Source organism: Penicillium samsonianum, assembly GCF_028829775.1.
Source record: "Penicillium samsonianum strain IBT 33392 chromosome Unknown utg000004l_segment0_segment0, whole genome shotgun sequence".
Classification (NCBI taxonomy): Eukaryota; Fungi; Ascomycota; class Eurotiomycetes; order Eurotiales; family Aspergillaceae; genus Penicillium; species Penicillium samsonianum.
Window position 1 is genome coordinate 4,152,638 of NW_026643262.1, and position 19,102 is coordinate 4,171,739.

Consider the following 19,102-nt stretch of genomic DNA (forward strand, 5'->3'; position numbering starts at 1 on the left):
TCGTAAATTAAATAAATCGATAAGGCCGGGGGCCCGCATGGAGGCGCTCAGGCCAACGCTGATTTTCTCTCCTTCTTCTTCGACTTTGACAACGGTCTCCTCTCTTAGAATTCCCATAGGCGCCTTTTGACAAGCGCATAGATACCCGTCGACACCTCCGTCGCAACCCACCCACCCTCTCCCCACTCCGCGCCGTCAACAAACGACGAACACCAGGTGTGCCGTGCACAGTTTCGGCCCCCGCGAGCTCCCCCGACGGCTCCGAAAGAGCACGCGACTCAATTCCCCGAAAGGATTAGACACTTACCGGCCCCTTTCTCAATCCCGGAACACATCCCTGGACCTGCCAGATCACACGCTGTATTGTCCGACTCTGAATTGCGCGTCTCTTCCGGACAGGCGTTTTTGACTTTCGAATCGGTCACTGGCTACGCCGCCACCAGCGCCGCCGCCGATCTTGGTTTAGGTTCATAAGCGTGGAAAACTGAGTGCATGCTAGCACGTGGATAATTAGGATGCCGCAGGCTGCGAGGTGGGCGGGGACGCCCTCCATCAAGGGCCGAAATGAGTCCACCAGGATGGCGCTTTTGACGTTTAGTTTGGTGGGATTGCAGTGCGTATCACCCCTCTCTGTTTTGTCGCTTGGGTATTGGGGGTTAGACTGTGCGATACTGTCTAGCTTGTCCTTTCTTTTTGGAGAACAATTGGAGGATTCAAGGGATTATTGTGTTGTGTCTGTGACTGACTTTGTGTTTTCCTTGAAAACAGGTTCACATGGGGTACTGAGATGACTTGTAAGAGCTATCCACATTCCAAATGGTCTCCATTGGGACTGTTAAGGGATATGATCGCTGACTTGATTTGCTTTCTTGTTAGATTGTACACCCTACCTTCTTCAGCTCGGTTTGACGAAGTCTAAGACTTCGCTGGTGTGGATTGCTGGCCCGTTATCTGGGTTGATTATCCAGCCTCTTATTGGAGTTATTGCTGATCGGTCACGATCGAAATGGGGTCGACGCAGACCTTTCATGGTCTATGGATCGCTTGTTGTCGCTTTCTGTCTGCTTGTCTTGGGGTGGACGAAAGAGATTGTTGGTTTATTTGTTAAAGATCCGGAAAAGGTACGTATCCTGTTTATTGGAACACTCACTTGGCTAGGTCAATGGTTATGTGGAAGCTAATATTGATTTTCTACAGGCTAAGAATGGCACAATTGCCCTGGCTGTAGTGAGTATTTATGCTGTGGATTTCTCCATCAACGTTGGTAAGTGGCACACTCGCGTGTACCTTAATTGAAGGTGGCTTACAATGTCTTAGTTCAAGCGTGCTGTCGCGGTCTGATTGTGGATACGCTACCGATTCCATCGCAACAAGCTGGATCCGCATGGGGTATGGCGTCCCCGTATGTCTCAGCCTCAAAACACACTGACCTTTCTTGTAGCCGGGAGAATGTCTGCCATTGGCCAGCTCTTTGCTTATGTGGTTGGTGCCATCGATACCGTTAGCATCTTTGGTACTTTCCTCGGAGATACGCAGTTCAAGCAGATGACAGTGATCGCTGCTTTGTCATTGATGTTGGCAGTGGCAATCACCTCGTACTCGGTAAAAGAGCGAGTTCTGATATCCGCAAGGTGAGTCGAGCTCAAACCAATACTCATTGCCATCAACTAATATTTTGTGATAACAGGGATGACGGAAGTGCTGGTGCTTTTCAGGTCCTCTCTCAGCTGTTCAAAACTACTTTCGAGCTGCCGCCTCGCATCCAAGCAATTTGCTGGGCCCAATTTTGGGCTTGGATTGGTATGGGAAATTCCGCACCTGTTGGGAAATCAACAATGCTAACATTAAGTAGGCTGGTTCCCTTTCCTCTTCTACAGCACAACCTGGGTTGGTGAAACCTACTTCCGTTACGAAGTACCGAAAGACGATAGGGCCAAAGCAACAGATATGCTTGGTGAAGTCGGCCGCGTGGGCAGTCTTTCATTAACGGTCTTCTCATCTATCACAGTCCTCAGCTCTGTACTCCTACCCTTTTGTATCATGCAACCGGATACCAAGCGGACACGATTCACCGCACGACCTCCACCAAAGGTCGCAGCCGTTCTCAAAGCCATCACCGCAATTCGACCCGACCTCCAAACCGCCTGGTTGATCTCCCACATCATGTTTGCCGCCACAATGATCTTCGCCCCTCTAGCGCACTCCCGCGCATTCGCAACCTTCCTAGTAGCGGTGTGCGGTATTCCCTGGGCAATCAGTGGCTGGGCTCCATTCGCCTTTATGGGCGTGGAAATCAACAAACTAACAATGGGCGGCTATTCCCCCGTGGTACCATCTTCACGATCCGGCGTGACAATGATCACCTCAGCAAGTCTGCGCAACTCCGCCGCCGACACCGAGCTGGATGTTCTCCGACTGAACCACCACGATCCCACCGACAGCGACACCGACGAGGAGGAACACGCATCCAACATCCCATCAACAGGCGAACTCGCCGGCATCTACCTGGGCGTGCTGAATGTGTACACGACACTTCCCCAATTTGTCGGCACCTTCATCAGCTGGATTGTCTTCAGTATCCTCGAACCGGGCGCAGAGCCCGCATCTGACAACAGTTCAGATACGTGGATGAACCTGGACAAAAATAAGTATAACGCCATCTCTATCTGTCTCTTCATCGGAGCAATAAGCGCGCTCGTGGCGGCTGAGGCTACCCGGAGACTGCGGTATATACTATGAGCAAGCAGTCCAGAGCGAAAGCTGCGAAATTACGATCCGTTGCGATGAATAGTTATTGATTTTTGCTCGATACCCGGTGTATATTGCATGCGAGCCTTGTCTTGACTACGGTTGGGATTTTTTGTTTGTGCGCACACACACTTTAGACAGTCTACATGTACAGTGAGCTGGGCCCTTCATCTGTCTCCCCAAAAGGAGTTTTGTCATTTTTTCTTTTTGGTTTGGCATCTACACTTACATAATACATAATACATGCCTACCTAGGTAGCTATAGGTACTATATTTCCTCTGCCATATAGGGCCTTCAATGTTCCTACCTAGGTATCTTCAAAGGTTAGCTACCGCGTTATACTATGCAAGGCTCACGGCGTAAATTTCTGTCAGGGCTCGGACTGCCTAGGTGATCTCCCATTTTGCCCTATAATACTGTTTATTTCGTGGTCTACCTTTCTTTAGCCTTCACTTCTCACCATCCTGAGTGCCAAGATTAATCCTTGCCCTACATGTGAAGGGAAACCTGGGAAGTACCGGATCACGAAACGATCGGATAACCTGAGATTATTTACTTTATTCCTTCGTGTTCCAACCCGTATTTTAAATACTAAAACTTTCTAGTAATATCTAGTAGTAGCTACTATGAACTATGCACACATGTATTCCAAGGTTATGTAAAAAAATGTCTCACTTTAAATACACTCTACCCTGTCAGGTGAGCGATAAAATACGCGAGAGGGCTTGTTAGCGACTTTTTACTAGTAGCTACCATCCTACTACGGAGTAGTAGATTGATTAATCCTTGCTAGCAGAGAATGCCTAACAACCTAACAGGTTAGCCCCTTGTATTTTTGCCTCTACTAGTAAGAGACCTTCTATTAGTGACCACTAAGAACTAGGCAGTAACCATCTATTAGTAGTTACTAGTAAGCCAAACTCACCTGACAACCTGACAACCTGACGACCCCCCTATTCCAAGAGCTCAAATAACCAACTCAATCAGCAAAATGGTTTCAGAATTATGGTAAGTAAAGCTTGTGGACCCCAGGCCTTTTATCTGATCTATACTCACTGAATCCTCTCTTAGTCCTGTCTATGCCGTGAGTTCGCCCTCGTAGCTGCTTCGAACATGACAACCGAAGCATCAAGTAAAGCTTATGCCCTCGTCCCTCACCATATTTAAACCCAATGCCCCGATTTTAGATTTAAGTGGCTAACTTTAAGACCCTTAGCCATTTTTTGGCTCTATGGGCTGCGTCAGCGCAATTGTCTTCACCTGCTTCGGTGCTGCCTATGGAACCGCTAAGTCCGGCGTTGGCGTTTGCTCGATGGCTGTCTTGCGACCCGACTTAGTTGTAAAAAGTATGTCACCACGTCCGAGTCAATTTCATTACTTAAGAATGCGACACTAATCCAGACGTGGTTCAATAGACATAGTTCCGGTCGTGATGGCTGGTATCATCGGGATCTACGGCTTAGTCGTTGCCGTTCTTGTCGCAAATGATCTGAAGCAGACTCTCGCCTTATATACAGGCTTGATGCAGTTGTGTACGGGTCTCTCCGTCGGCCTTACCGGCTTAGCATCTGGGTAAGTTGCATAACAAATAAGTCCCGAGATATAGCTGAGATGATTTTTAGTTTCGCGATTGGCGTCGTTGGTGATGCCGGAGTTCGTGGAACGGCTCAGCAGCCAAGACTGTATGTCGGCATGATTCTGATACTCATCTTCGCTGAAGTTCTTGGTAAGATCGAAATCATATCTTCTGGAAATATGCAGATTGAGAAGCTAATACGTGTATAAGGCCTGTACGGTCTAATCGTCGCTCTTCTTATGAACTCGCAAGCGAAACAAGGTGTCATGCCATGCAAATGAAAGTTCTTTGTCACGGACATGGCATCGGAAATAGTGAACTTTTGTGTCCGTACATACATACGTACTTATAGAGAGAGTCTATATGTATAGTGAACTGGACCCTTCGTCTGTCTCCCCAAAAATTTTCTTTTGGGTTGGCATCTGCACATACATAATACAAACCTATCTAGGTAGCTATAGGTACCATATTTCCTCTGCCAGATGGGGATTTCCTATCTTCAAATATTAACTGCCGCTTTTATGAGGCTCACGGAGTAAATTTCAGTCAGGGCTCGGACTGCCCAGGTGACCTGAGGTCACCTGCCCGGCAACGCTCACTGATTACTCAGAAATTGGTCAGAGGCATCTATGGATTCCCAAAAGAGTACATTACCCTATAAGACTGTCCATTTTGGGATTCACCTTTTTTTTGGCCTCATTTCTCACCGTCCTGAGTGCCAACTAATTTTTGCCCGAACTATGTTTAAAGGGGGACCTCGGAAGTACCGGCCACGAGGAAGTTGACAGGTCAGAAACGGGGGGAAACGGGGGGATAACCTCAGGTTATTCCTTCACGTTTCAACCTGAAGAAAGGCGTTCGTTATATGGTTTTCAAACATTAAGGTGTGACGAATGTGGCGTTCAAGATCAGATCTATACATAGTATTTATGAACCCGGTATTCGTATTTACATGGGATTTGATATGTTAGGCTCGCTCCATATGTACACATAATGGGGCACCACCACATAAGCTGATTTTCAACCGTTGCCTGACACTAGTTACTTTGCACAATAATAGGTATCTCGGCACTCTGGACATTGATAATTGAACCTGAACCCCAGGACCTATGTGCTGGCTCGGCCCCTGTACCGGAGAACCTCAACCAGGATCGGATTGCTGGGCCCAAAACTGACTTGAATATGTTTACACGTAGGTATGAACCGTCTCTTCTTTATCTGAACACTAAGGCACAGCTTCCAGGTAATTTTCTCTCTATTATAATTGATTTCATTAAGATACCACGAAAAATTCTGATAGAAGCCTCCGGATTTCCTAGACGAGTAGGCAGTCAGTCCTGTTGCAAGAAAAGCCTGGACAATAAAAAAAATAAAAAGGATAATTAAAGTGAATTTAAACACAAGCAAGATGTGAATAGCTAGAGGGAAATAAAAGATAAGCTGGGGATAACTGAAACTGGGAGTGATTCATCGTCAACGGTGCATGTTCGAACAATCCACTACTGTGTACAACATAGCAAGATACATTCAAGGTCAGAACAACAGGGCTGGCAGCCAATCTGAGTCGGATCTGTTCCGCGAACCTGCGTCTGTTTTTCTTCTTTTTGTTTTTCTCAACTCTAATACTCTAATACACAAACTTGAAAGCTCCGCGTAATCACGTGTAATCACGCGTAATCCCCCAAATGCTTGGCGTAGGTGCTCTCGATCGGAACCGGGTGCGTTCATCCATCGTGATTGGTCCACGCCCGCGCGCGAGGGCTCCACCAAGCTTCATAGCCTCCTTTTCCTTCCATCCAAGCCTCCAAAGGAAAGGAGAGGCTTCCAGGTCTCCAAAGGAAAGGAGAGATCAACGCTTGAATACTACGCTTGGATCAATTGAGTCCCCTTTTGGAGTTATATGCAAATCTCCTCCATACACTGGTTCATCTCAACAATGAGCCTGGCGTATTTTTACAGTCATGGATTATTTAAAGCTCCCAATGCTTTCCACTTGGAATTCTCTTCTAGTACAGATATCTCAATTACACTTGCACAGTATCTCTTTTCTTCTTTCCGTTGCTCATTATGGTATACACTTCGCACCTCGAAGAATATTTGAGGCTACGCCAAATATTTCAACTTAGAAGTGAGCAACCCAATCACCATCCCGGGGCTTCTGCTATGCAACCACCTGCCTCTGAGGTCGGACAGCCACCTCTACCTTCTGCAGATTGGTCTCCTTACGACCCTTCTATGAACCATGCCTCCGCGTCTCTTGAGTCCAACTGGACTATGCAGACACAACCACCTGCATCTGCGGTCGGACAGCGACCTGTACACTCCGCGGGTTTGTCTCCTTATGACCCTTCAATGAGCCATGCCTTCGCGTCTCTTGACCCCAACTGGACTACGCATACCACCATGGTACACTCCCCAGTGGACAATCAGGGTAACATGCAGTCTTCCTCGACCGGGCAGTACAGAGCCACTGAGGTTGGAACGGAAGACCACCTCGACCCCGGTCAAACCACAATCCGGATCCAGTCCTCGACACCGAGTCCCTCCACCCAGGAAACATCTCCACCAAACCAGCACGATATTGAAGTTGCTGGCGTGGAAGCAACCTCTGTTCATCATGAACCCCAGGAACGAGAGTGAGTCATATGTCCTCATTCTTCCCACTTCGTCATTAACAGTCTTCCTTCTATATCAGTTCCGAAGGCGGTTTAAAATGCCTCTGGGTGGGCTGTACACGCCGCGAGACGTTTAGCAGCCATGCATCGTTGTGGCGCCATATCAGGGTACAGCATGTCGCCTATCGCTCCATCCGGTGCCCGGAATGTGGTCAGACCTTCGGTCGCGTGGATAATATGAAAGAGCACCGGGGAAGACGTCATAGGATATTTGACTGAGATTGATGCTGGCGATGCTGAGCTTTGGAGTTTTTCTTTTTACGTATATGACGGGGAACGACGGAAAGTGCTGGGAGCTTGAGAAGGGTTTTAGCAAATAGATCATTTCAATGTTATATTGAAGTCTGTAATTTGTAGAGTGAGGTAAAACCAAACCATCAAAATATGGTAGCCCCACCAGTCCCGTTCCCGCTATCCGGAGTATCCATCTCGATCCATGCCGAGAGCTTTAAACGAGAGCATGGCAAGACACATGGATGTCCACATAAAAGAGGGGTTAGGGGCCATATACATAGAAGAGAAGTGCACGTGATATGACTAGCGTGTTGTCTGGGTCTATTCCATTTCAGTCCAAGAGGTGCTCGCGCGAGGCTGTAGGGGTTGAATGCAAAAATTAGAATCCAAATATTTTATTTTAGGTGCCTTTTCTATACGATACGTATAAAAAATGTACTTCAAAATTAGTATCTTTTCCCATGCAGCCCAAAGCCCCGTTGGGAGTAATTCTTTATATGGAGGGAGACTATATGGACATCGGGAGACTTGTGTGTGTGCATGTTGGATATGACATCACCCCATAGATAAGTCGAGCTGACCTCTGCCTCTGGAGCTGCCCGATTTCTGCACGAGGGAGCCTTTCCCAGCGAGAAACCTCATTGCCCCCCGAGGTGGAGTGGCATGGATTGATAATCCACAATGGACCCTAGTGGGTCAGTGACGGGATAGTGATATATGGTGATGCAGATCGCCCCAAGTGGAGGGAATGCAATATAAAAAGCCCAGAGCCACCCTTCACCCTCTGTTCAATTAAAAAAGAAACAATAAACACAATCAACTTATTCCTACATTTTCATGAATATTCCCATATACAAAAACCCACTTAAAATGACACCCAAAGTCCTCATCGTCATCACCTCCCACGACAAGCTCGGCGCCACCGGCAATCCAACTGGCTGGTATCTGGTATGCAACCCCAATTACAGCTTCAATTGAACATCAAACATCTACATTTTCTATTCTCTTCTTACAATAAACCAATTACACATCAAATCCTGAATCCTGAATCCATAACTAACCATCCATCCCAAGCCCGAATTCGCCCATCCATGGGAAGTTCTCCACGACAAGGTCTCCCTAAGCATCGCCTCCCCAAAAGGCGGCGAAGCACCCCTAGACCCAGCCTCAGTCAAGATGTACGAGTCAGACGAGGTAGCTCAGAAGTTCCTGAAAGAACAAAAAGCCCTGTGGACGAATACGCATAAGTTGGCGGATATACTCCCGCGCGCGGCTGAGTTCGATGTTGTTTTCTATGTTGGTGGTCATGGACGTGAGTTGCCCACCTCCCTTCCCTTACCTCCCGTTCCTTTTTCCAGCTGTACTTGTGTCATCCGTGTCATCCCATCTATACAAATTCCATCCTCTAACGAAACAATGGATCCATCCAGCAATATTCGACCTAACCACAGACCCGACCTCGTTAGCTCTAATCCAGACCTTCGCCACAGCCAACAAGCCCGTTGCGGCCGTCTGCCACGGTCCCTGCGTTCTGCTAAATGCAACTGCTCCCTCCGGCGTGCCACTTATCTCCGGCGTTGGCGTGACGGGATTCTCGAATGACGAGGAGGATGCTGTGGGTCTGTCGTCTGCGATGCCGTTTTTGCTGGAAACCGAGTTGGGCCGTGTTACCGGTGGGAAGTATGTTAAGGCTGCGGAGCCTTGGGGGGAGATGGTTGTTGTTGGGAAGGCGGCTGGGACGGAGTCGACTATTATCACTGGTCAGAACCCTGGGTCGGCGACAGGGGTTGGGAAGGAGATTTTGAAGATTTTGGGGTTGTAGTTCTATGTGACTACAGCTCGGGTCATCGATGAACTCAGCGCTCAAGATGTCAAACAAGAAATAGGACAGATATGGCCCCGCTAGGCCCTAAACAAAGTACCTTGATTTTCGTTATGGTCTAGTGGTAAAATACGCCGAATTTTCTTTCAAATTAGATCCTCCATAGTCGGTCGTCACAGGGTGTATCAGTAACTCGTGATATATCATATCTGTACTATACCACGCTGTGCCACTCGAAGATTTCATCATGCTAGGTATCTTCGCCTAAAGAGAGCACAAAAGGCTGTCAGGTGAAGGGAGCTTCGGATCATCTCGGGTTTGAAGGAGGATGGGAACGGGAATATTGAACACACCATGCAGCGGATGTATGAATATGGTTCAATGAAGAATCTATAGTCAAGAATTTCAAACAAGCATGACCGGTTTTGTCTGTCTCCAAACTTTAATTGTGGCTCTAGACTTCTTCGACCCGACTAGACTTGGCGACGTTTGAATATAACAGCTGGATTTTGGGTGATAATAAGAGCATCATCATAATGACGATTTGAACGATTCACAAAGCCAAATAAATAACATAACATCCACTGACTACTTTTACTTATCATTAGAGGCGTTTATCTGTTCCTCGGTGTTCTGTCAAACGCCACTCTTGTACCATTTAATTGATTTACGAAAGATGCTTCGATGTGCTATATGATCTAGATGCATTAATTTAACTAAGTAGTGAGTCATTGACATGTAAATAGATCGTTTCTAGATGATCTATATAGCGCACTGTAGTATATCTAAAGGCGCTAATTACTCTATTTTAAGGTAGAAAATCCTCCGATTTCCTCTTAAATACTCCGTATCTTTAATTCATCAATCTGCCAAAGCAACAGATTACCGTGTTTTCACTTTCTTAAGAAACTTTTATATCAAATATGAAGCGCTCTTTCTTAATCTACATTTTTATTTTTGGAATGGTTTCCGGTATTGAATTTCCAAAATGCAGGAGGCAGAGTGACGAATGTGTCATCGCATGTCCTCATAATCAATGTAGACCGGGCTATGTTTGCTGTACAACCGATTGCGTGAGTACATGCTATACGCGGGACAAGCCCCTATTAAATCCACCACATATAAGCTAATAAGACATGAACTTAGGGAGGGCGAATCTGCGAACCAATAGAACCAATAGAACCACCAGAATAGCCAGCCTTATTGCAAACAAAAGTGGTTTATATTTGTGAATGCAGCTCTTCTCGAAGCTTGAATAATCGTCGCACCTATATGATTCCCACAATTCTATGTGGAATCACCTCAAACAGAAACACGGTGCTATTGTTGATTGCATTCTCCGCTCTTAAGAAGCCCGGCTCACTGAAGCTAGTATATTGAGTCATTTTCAGGTAGAGCCGAAGGACTTCTGATGATCATTGAAAATTGACTTAGTGATAATCGAAATCGATTATATAGCTTATCATCTTATGTGGTTCCCGGAAAATAGCCCTAGCAGCCTTGCCAAAGACTTAGTTTGCTCCTATACTCTACCTCGTCAGATCGGCCTAACATTCAAAGAGGAGTGTAAGGTCAATTAGGCTGAGAAAGCCCAAAAGATACACTGATATCCGACCGGTTAAAATCTCGTAGGACGCGTATATGTCATATTCTACCCGCCCAACCCGCCAGCCACAAGCTCAGGATCTATATTCACCCAAGATGCCTAGTGTGGGCAAAATAATTTGGTCTAATGAAACATACTAGAAATGGAGGCTCTTGGCAGTAAATCTTAGAACAAAGTAGATTGTTCTAGACGGGATAGGCTGCTAGTCTAGACTCGCAACCCAACGCAGGTTTACTTCGCTGACGGGTTCACTAAGAACCTTTGAAGCTCGCGGGCCAATTACACAGAGCTGCCTTCGGGTTATCTGTTCACCACTATTCACCTGAGGTTCATGTGGCAAAAATGTACCGTCAGAATGACGAGCTAGAATAAATCTTGTATAAATCAAGATCTTCTTTTTATATAAAGAAGGCGAGGCTTGATATTTTCGGCATGAAAGAGGTCGATTATAGTGTATCATTTTCTTCGGAAAAAGAATCTTTTTGGAGCAGAATCTTTTTGATAAGGAAACCTCAACTATGAATTTGCTCAAGACCATCCCAATAATACTATACCTTTGTCTCGAAAATCTTCTTATCTTACCCTGCCACGCGCAAGGAGATGTTTCCGGCACGGTCGGAACTGGCGGAGCCTGTAAGGGGAGCCAGATTTCAACCAACAATGTCCAAAACTGCCAGTGTGACACGAATCAAAGACCACCTTGCAAAAGCTGCGACTTGAAGTCTTGCGCAAGTCACACTCATAGCGGGCTCGATACTTGTTACGTGGGCTGTACCGACGCGAACAGATTATGTGATTCATGCTATCTTTGGTTCGATCAATTATGTGTTTGTTTACAAACTGGATGTCCGACACGAAAATCGACATCCACAAATTCTGAATGGGTGTTGATGAATGGGAAATTGGGACTCTTAGTGACGACAACGGAGCTGATGCCAGGAATTCGAGAACTATGGGTCGAGGATCCCTGGACATGGGGACAAGAAAAATGGAAACGAGGTTCTGAAGCGTTGGCTATCAACTCGGTGCGCACGCGCAGCCAAGAGCAGATTCATATGCATATCTGCAGCGTCAACGACGACGCACAAAAATGGTTAACCAACTTAGATCATACCAAGTATCAGACTATGACGAAGATCCCTGGAAGGGACTGGCAGTGCCGAGTTGGGCAACAACCGGGCGACTCAGTGCATGATATGACAGATCTGACCCAAAGGGCGCTGTTCAGCGGCAGTTGGTGCCCGGATTTCATTGGAGCTGCCGTGATTGTGGACAACAAAGATCGAATATGGGCATGCTTGACGACAGATGAGAAGGACACAACCGAGTTCGTCTTTTGTCATTGATTCCAAACTTGGAAGAGGTTTTTTTTTTGGATATTGTGAGGGAAGTGCCCTATATTATCTAAATAACTGTAGTATCTCCTTTTACGCGACTGTAGGGCGCAAAATCAAGGCCCATTCAGTGTCTTGTAATTAAAGTCCAAAAACTATTGACGGGCTCAGATGGAAATAATACTTGGCGCGAAAGCTACGTTGAATAAGATTGCTTATTATGGAAGATATGTGGCACCAACGCGCGCATCTAGTTTTGTTCAGAGTACTTCATACTGAACATATGTCATTAACCGACGAATGCTTAAATCGAGGTTAGCCATATCCGGTTTAGCACAGCATGTGATTAGGGTTTGAAAACGCTCCTCTGTGCTGTCCGACATAAGAAGGCGAAAGCGGTCGCTACTGTAATAAACCGAAAGATTGCTCGATCTAGAACCGACTACACTTGCAACATACGCAATTCGGTACTATCTGTTTGACTTCGTATTTATGGCGCATATATCTCTCCCTTACCATGACTTTCGACCTTTTTCGCCCAAACTGCCACGACGTTTCAGGGCTTATAGCGTGCGTCAGCGCGCGTCCCCCCGTACAACTTTGTGCCCTGAAACGAACGAAGTGAGAGAAAGGGAATAGTCAACACGGATGTACGTGCGCGCGAGACTGTTGCAATAAGACGTGGCTAAAGTATATATGGATTGTTTTGCCACGCACGTTCATCATTCGCTCTGTTGTCCCTCGATTTATTGCAACGCTATGCCGTTTATCACCACAATCATTTCCTCATAGTACGTTGTCTCTCCAGTTTAAATGCCTCTCGTGTTTATCACGTCGTTCTAAAATGTCATCTAATCGGCCTTGTTATTTGACCGCCAAATGCGTCTATCTACAATTATCCAACCGCAGCGCCACTTTACGCCTCTGCCTCGGTGGTACACCCTTTCGATCGGAAGTCCGCTAATAATTATGATTGACAGAAATAAATTCTCTCTTGATTTTCGCAGCGTAGCCCCCCTTCCCAACTCTAAATCGGATTCTTTTCTAGAGGTGGCAGATGAATATTCTTTCCATCACCCTTGCTGATTTCTATGGTTTCCAAATCAATATCGTGTAGTAGGCGCATCTAAAGTGGAATCACGATTTATCTGTTAGCCTATATGCACTCTCTTCCATAGTGTTAAACGGGCATTGTTATACAGAGGATGGTGGTAATCAGCGAGGAAATCTCGACTTACATTAATAGCACATTGACCATATCTGAACTTTGGATTTACCGACTTGTTATAAACATTGGCACCACAGATTCCGCAAAAGAATATCTGTATGGTATGCGAGCCGAACCGATATTCCTATATTATATTGGTCATTGGTCTTTGCAATTGCGTAGGTGATTCAAACCTTAAGAAATTTTGTCCCTTCCTGAATTTCCATATCATCCACGAACGCAAGCAGACTACCTGAAATGTGACAATAGCTACCTAGAACGGCTTTTTAGTCTGGGCAGTCAATCGCAACATAGTACCAGTTCGCAGGGCAGGTAATATAAGCTTGTAGGGGGCATTGTGCATATGCGTACATACAATTGCACGAGACTACTTTCAATTGCGACAGTGAAGACGGTAGTTTTGCAGAGAAACACACAGCTTTACAATGGCAATTCCCCCCGTAAAAGACTTCCGTAGAATGGTCCATAGAATCCTGTGTCTCAGGATATTTAGAGGTAGGCATTGCCTAAATGTCAATTTCTGTGAGGCAGGTCTCTTTTTGCCGTACTTGAATTGTACTGGAGCAAGATCAGATTTGAGAGCTGGGTGTTATAAGTGCGCCAGAAGAGAATTGAATGATTGTGAAGTAATTGACTTGATCAAAGCCATGATTGAGAACCCAATTATGTATAAGCTGTGGAGCCAACATTGTTGGGAAGTGCTATTCACCATTCACCACCTGTTGAGACTGAACGGGACTCGGCTTGATTAATAAACCGACTTGGTGATAGATAACCAGATACCTAACTTGAAAGGCTGGTCAAGTAGTTACATAATCAAGTAAAATGATGAGTGATCACCCCGAGCCGAGGTTATCAGTCAAACTTTATTAGCGTGCATCAACTGAACTCTTCTCTTACATGTACTTTCCTGTCTCTTGATCGTTTCAGGGCCGATGCGCGCGACGCGCGCGTCTTCCAGTTGTATACAGGGGTTTGGGAGAGTTACCACATTTAGACTAGCGTGTTTCAAGATAAGGTTCGGGAAACAATGCGCGAGTGAACTTCGGGGAATCTGTTTTCGAATATGACAGTACCTCTCCTTCTTCACTCGGAATAGTAAGATTCCGATCATATAACATGTTATAATAAGTTTGAGCTACTAGCTCTAGAGAGTCGTTATTATCTATAGGAGGAGAGTCGAAAGAGATCAAATCCTTAATGAACTATATACTATACCCTTCAGGAGGGGCGGGCGCACTTATATTGTTGATAAAATAGTTCTGAACTGATTCGTATAGAGGGGTCAGGAAAATGGCAGAATTATTTTCGTACAATAAGAAAAGAAAGTAGTTTAGAACTAGTTCAAATTAAGCGGTATCCGGTGACCTGAGCGCTAAGTTCATCGATGACCCGAGCTGTGTTCTGTAGTTCTATATAGTTAGGGGTTTGAATTACATTGTAGATAGGGAAAAATGTGAGATTACGGTCGTGTTATTTGAATAACGAAGTTTGCCATTAGTATATTATTCTGGTTTTGATTGTATGCTTGAAATAAGTAGTAGTTCGATATTACATAGTACTTCAATTCAAAGACATAAAGCGATTCCATATTGGTAGCGAAACCAGAATCAATAGCAGTAGCGAAAGGGGAATAGAGCAAGAGACGGACACAAAAAAAAAACAGCAGCCCAGATTCGATAGATGGGAAGGAAATAAACCAAGACCAGAGGATATCTGTCCAGTCGAAGATCGAAGACCGGAGAAGGGTCAAGAAAGATTTGAAAGAAAAGAGAAAATAAACAGATGTCGCAACCAAAAAAAGAATCCATCAATCGTATCGCAGTATTCGTCGGTCTGTCCATCTCCAGAATGTGGATATGGGGACCGAACAAGGTCGTTCATCGGACCGCGTTCAATAAGCAAACACGACCAATGTCTGGTCGGGAGAAGGGTATACGATTAACAAAAGACACATTCTGTATCATCATAGCGAATAGAGAGCCAGCGAAAAATGATCAGGAAGAATTAACAAAGGAAAAGTGGTATGGGGAGGTCGAAGGCTAGCGCCTTTTTCCATCCTCCACGTTGCCGGTTAGCTCAGCCACTCGGGCCTTGATGCGGGCGACACGGGCCTCGATGGCTGTGAAAACAACTGTTAGTATGGGGTCGGTTTTTGGGGAATGAAATTACTACTCACTCTCTTCTCCACTAGTATCTCCGTCGTCGGTGCGCTCCGACTGGCTAGTTCGGGTGTTGGCCTCGGTCTCGTGCTCGTGTGCCTGTTCCTCTTGGGCAGCGGCAGTCCGCTGGGCAGCAGCCTCCCGAATCGCCTTCCAGCGATCCTGTGCAGCTTCGGTTGACTCGGGCGAAGTGGCGGTCTCAGGGCGGACACCATTGCCGTTAGTCGGGGTCTGGGGAACCTCGGTCTTCTGTGCTGCAAATGTGGCGTCCACGGGAGAATCCTCAGGGACGAAAGCAGGCTGGTCACTCAGTGGGCCCTGGTCGAACTTGGAGAACTCCTGATCGGCTGCGTCGCGTTCATTGGTACCAACGCGCGAGAGAGCATCATACTCGACGGCGCGTCTAGTCTTGGGCGGCGCACCGTTCTCTTTCAGAGAGGCGGAGGGTTGAGTCGAGGTTGGGGGTATTGCCACAGGTTCCTTGACGGTCGGTTGAACACCCTGTGGCGACGAGGGCTTTTCCAGCTTGGTAGCCACAGGCGTAACCGCGACAGCGGCGCCGTTCGGAAGAGGCTTCTTCTTCACGGGACCGGACTCCTGAGCTGCTTTCGCCTTGGCCTCGAGGGCTGCACGAGTAGCTGCCACATTGGAAATTTCCTTGAAATCAGCGTTCTTCACGGGAGTCTGTTGCTGTTCGGGCTTCTTTTTGGCACTAAACATGCTCTTAAAGGCAGAATTGCCCGTCTTCTTCTTCAGCTTCTTGCCCATCTCGTCCACCGAGTCCCGAGGCTCAGTGGGTTGTTCAACAACGGCAGGCTTTGTGATGGGCTTCTCCTCTTCGGGAGCGGCGACATTGACAGGTTTAGCTGGCGCTTCTTTAGGAGAAGGGGGAAGAGGTGTGGACACAGCAGCGGCAGCTTCTTTGGGAAGTGGCGGGAGAGCACTCTTTGTAGCGTTGGTTGGAAGAGGGGCCAACGGTGCGGTAGGCTTCTCCTCGGGGTCCTTCGAGATCGGCTTGGGTGTGTCCTCGAGTTCTTCAAGATGACCTGTGCCAGCGCGGTTGTCGCTGAGATATGCTGCCCTGAAGGCACCCTTGTCGTAGTTCTTTGTCCACTTCATGGCCTGGGAGGCCTCGTTCACAATCGCAGGCTGAAGCGTCATGACGGAGTTGGTCTTGGAATAACGGTTATTATTGGGAGTGACACGGTTCTCTTTCGCCTCCGCTTCTTGCTCACGGTGCTTCTTTTGCAGAGCGGCCGCAGCTTCCTGGATCCGCTTGTGCTGATCCGGTCCGATGCTGGTCTTGCTTTGCGTTCCCTGGTTGTTAGGCCGCTTGTATGAGTCTTCAATCGAAGGCACCTTCTTGGCCGATGACTTGCGGCGGCTGAGCTTTCCCCTACGGCTACCGAAGCTGAAGAATCGCTTCTTCTCGACAATCTGAGCACCGGCCTCAGGCTCTGGGGCAGCACCCTTGATCTGCTCTTCAAGGATCAGCCATTTGGTATCCCGGATTCTGGTCTCCAGAAGCGCGCATCGACCAAACACAGCCTTGCGGATGGACGGCTCATCGCCAGACAAACTGCTGATCCAAACCCACCAAAACGAGTCATCCATGTCTAGAGTGGTGATACTCGCCAACTCGGCAGGCTCGAGAGCCGGCTCGATATCCAAGGAGCGCTTGTGCGACTGAGAGCTCATGCCACGTGCAGAGGCAATGGGAGGCAGCACCTTGTCAGGAGGCAAGAGCAGAGGACCCACGTGGTTCTTCAATTTGTTTTCGTCCGCAAATCCGGATGACATGAAGTCTGCCCACGAGGGGGTGGTGGGACGTCCAAGGTCACCTGTTCCAGATTGAGGAACAGATTTCAAGCCCCCCGCAGATCCACTCTTTGAGGTCATTCCAGTCGCCGGCGGAGCGGCTTCCTTGGCTTCATCCTCCGGGTCAGAGTCGATCGAACCACCGAACCCAATATCCTCGAAGCGAGACCAGGATGCATCCCGTAAACTGGTGGACTGTTTGGTGCTCGAGACGCTGGATTGGTTCGCAGATGAGATACATCTGAGAACACGGAGACACTCGTCGGTCAATGCGCTAACGGGGTCTTCGTAGTTGGCAAACTCCTGCAGGTGCCAGTCATCATCGCGGTATTCAAAGTTCTTGGCGCGTCGCAACAAGGAAAATGGCGTCGGGGAAACATTTTCCACAATCATAACCACCTTTGTAGTCGTCACTTGCAACAAAGTCGGGGTTTCAGGGGGGTATTCGGTCGCTTCAACGAGCGATTGGAGAGAAATTGGTAGCGATGAGATGCCGCTCACGCCGCGAGGGACATCGGGAGCCAACGACCGAAGGTAGGCGAAGAACAAGTGACTCGTAGCATCGGCAGCACTAGAGATTGATGTTAGAATATCATCTGGAAATATCAGATCAATGGAAGTCCATACACAGCCCAGTTCTTATAGGCCGCCTCGAAGCCATTGCCTGTATCGACATGCTCAAACGCCCACCATCCAGCATATCGGGAAAGCTTGCGGCCTCCCAAGCCATTGGATTTTCCATGGGCCGCAATGGCAGCCAAAAGATCGAAGAAGTCTACAATAATATTGGTGCGTGCATCGGAATCGCCGCCGATCGGAATGAAAGTCGAGAAAGCGTCGCGGGCCATATCCGAATCTAATGTTCCATCAGCGCGTATATTCCCCGCATTCCATTCAATATCGCGTACCATGTTCACCCATCTTGAAGGTCTCGTAGGCCTCCCAAGTGACAACACCACCAGGAAGTCTGCTCCAGCACCATTTCATCACACCACAAAGAACCTATTCATAGAAATGACGTTAGTGACCCCCCTGATAACTCGCGGGAAGACATTATCCCTCACCATCGGCTCAGTGAGCCGGAGCTCCTGCGACAAGACATCTCCGTTGACGGGCGAGCCCTTTTCGAAGGACTGGTTAAAGTAATTGCGAATGAACGTGCGAGCTGCACTGGGGTCGGAACTAGGACGGAACGGTAGGAGGAGGAATGGCGTGTCGAGAGCTGCAGCGACGAATGATCAGCAATCCGAACAATGGCCCGTATTCCACGGTCAAGATATCAATCCACCACCTACCTCGGGCCTTGAGCTCATGCACACACCCTCGTACAAGGTCTTGGACTTCTTCCGGCGCGACCTCTGTCCGCTGCCACGCATCGGTCCATTTGGGCTTCGCGGGGGCCGTGTTGACCGCGGTAGGCTTGACCTGCTTCTTTGTCGCAGTGGAGTCTTTGCCCCGGAACACCCGAGAAAAGAAGGACATGTCGGAAATGCGACCACTGATAATTGACTTTGCGTGTCAGAAAACGGACTGTGGGGGATATTCAGGGTCCGCTTTTTTTTTTTTTTTTTTTTGCTTCTATTAATCAACAACAGATTAGTTGGAGTTTCAAATGGCAGCAATGCAGACAACCGACACGTTAATTAGACCGAGTGAATAGTTAAAACGTCTAGGCGTGTCCGGGATGTCCTGCAGCCCCGGTAACAGCAGGACAAAGTAAAAGGATCCCTGGTCTGGGATCTGTCTGTGCTTCTCAAAGTGGAAACCACACAAGAAACCTCAGAAAGAAAAGAAGAGAAAGGAAAGGAAAGCGAAATGGTTGGGAGTGAAAGAAAAAAAAAAAAACGAAGCAATTCACAAGCTCAGGGGTAAACCAAACTTAACCTTTACCCGCAAAG

The 19,102-nt window shown here is 47.4% G+C and overlaps 7 protein-coding genes across 7 annotated transcripts; 5 read left to right on the plus strand and 2 right to left on the minus strand.

Annotated features, from left to right (window-relative positions):
• Nucleotides 1–476: 476 nt before the first annotated feature.
• Nucleotides 477–2,739, plus strand: N7471_008514 (putative sucrose transporter; the record flags this gene model as incomplete). The annotated part of the gene is made up of 8 exons (XM_057281233.1): nucleotides 477–613; nucleotides 769–794; nucleotides 877–1,121; nucleotides 1,198–1,264; nucleotides 1,318–1,389; nucleotides 1,442–1,631; nucleotides 1,688–1,800; nucleotides 1,853–2,739. The coding sequence occupies exons 1-8, from the start codon at nucleotides 516–518 to the stop codon at nucleotides 2,737–2,739; spliced, it is 1,698 nt and encodes a 565-aa protein (XP_057135493.1). The 5' UTR covers nucleotides 477–515.
• A 951-nt stretch (nucleotides 2,740–3,690) lies between these two features.
• Nucleotides 3,691–4,809, plus strand: N7471_008515 (V-type proton ATPase 16 kDa proteolipid subunit). The gene is made up of 6 exons (XM_057281234.1): nucleotides 3,691–3,757; nucleotides 3,821–3,833; nucleotides 3,966–4,095; nucleotides 4,165–4,321; nucleotides 4,372–4,475; nucleotides 4,536–4,809. The coding sequence occupies exons 1-6, from the start codon at nucleotides 3,741–3,743 to the stop codon at nucleotides 4,604–4,606; spliced, it is 492 nt and encodes a 163-aa protein (XP_057135494.1). The 5' UTR covers nucleotides 3,691–3,740; the 3' UTR covers nucleotides 4,607–4,809.
• Nucleotides 4,810–6,488: 1,679 nt separating this feature from the next.
• N7471_008516 (uncharacterized protein) lies at nucleotides 6,489–6,965 on the plus strand (the record flags this gene model as incomplete). Its single annotated transcript, XM_057281235.1, has 1 exon — nucleotides 6,489–6,965. One exon carries the CDS (start codon nucleotides 6,489–6,491, stop codon nucleotides 6,963–6,965), a length of 477 nt encoding a protein of 158 aa, XP_057135495.1.
• Nucleotides 6,966–8,104: 1,139 nt separating this feature from the next.
• On the plus strand, nucleotides 8,105–9,056 carry N7471_008517 (ThiJ/PfpI family protein; the record flags this gene model as incomplete). The annotated part of the gene is made up of 3 exons (XM_057281236.1): nucleotides 8,105–8,182; nucleotides 8,309–8,546; nucleotides 8,665–9,056. 3 exons carry the CDS (start codon nucleotides 8,105–8,107, stop codon nucleotides 9,054–9,056), a joined length of 708 nt encoding a protein of 235 aa, XP_057135496.1.
• A 2,538-nt stretch (nucleotides 9,057–11,594) lies between these two features.
• Nucleotides 11,595–12,008, plus strand: N7471_008518 (uncharacterized protein; the record flags this gene model as incomplete). Its single annotated transcript, XM_057281237.1, has 1 exon — nucleotides 11,595–12,008. One exon carries the CDS (start codon nucleotides 11,595–11,597, stop codon nucleotides 12,006–12,008), a length of 414 nt encoding a protein of 137 aa, XP_057135497.1.
• A 1,015-nt stretch (nucleotides 12,009–13,023) lies between these two features.
• N7471_008519 (GFA family protein) lies at nucleotides 13,024–13,911 on the minus strand (the record flags this gene model as incomplete). Its single annotated transcript, XM_057281238.1, has 4 exons — nucleotides 13,580–13,911; nucleotides 13,398–13,477; nucleotides 13,163–13,348; nucleotides 13,024–13,122 (listed from the first exon to the last, which is right to left on the minus strand). Exons 1-4 carry the CDS (start codon nucleotides 13,725–13,727, stop codon nucleotides 13,024–13,026), a joined length of 513 nt encoding a protein of 170 aa, XP_057135498.1. The 5' UTR covers nucleotides 13,728–13,911.
• A 1,355-nt stretch (nucleotides 13,912–15,266) lies between these two features.
• Nucleotides 15,267–18,686, minus strand: N7471_008520 (DUF1708 domain-containing protein; the record flags this gene model as incomplete). The annotated part of the gene is made up of 6 exons (XM_057281239.1): nucleotides 15,267–15,346; nucleotides 15,404–17,775; nucleotides 17,832–18,060; nucleotides 18,113–18,206; nucleotides 18,269–18,426; nucleotides 18,500–18,686. The coding sequence occupies 6 exons, from the start codon at nucleotides 18,684–18,686 to the stop codon at nucleotides 15,267–15,269; spliced, it is 3,120 nt and encodes a 1,039-aa protein (XP_057135499.1).
• Between the last annotated feature and the right edge of the window lie 416 nt (nucleotides 18,687–19,102).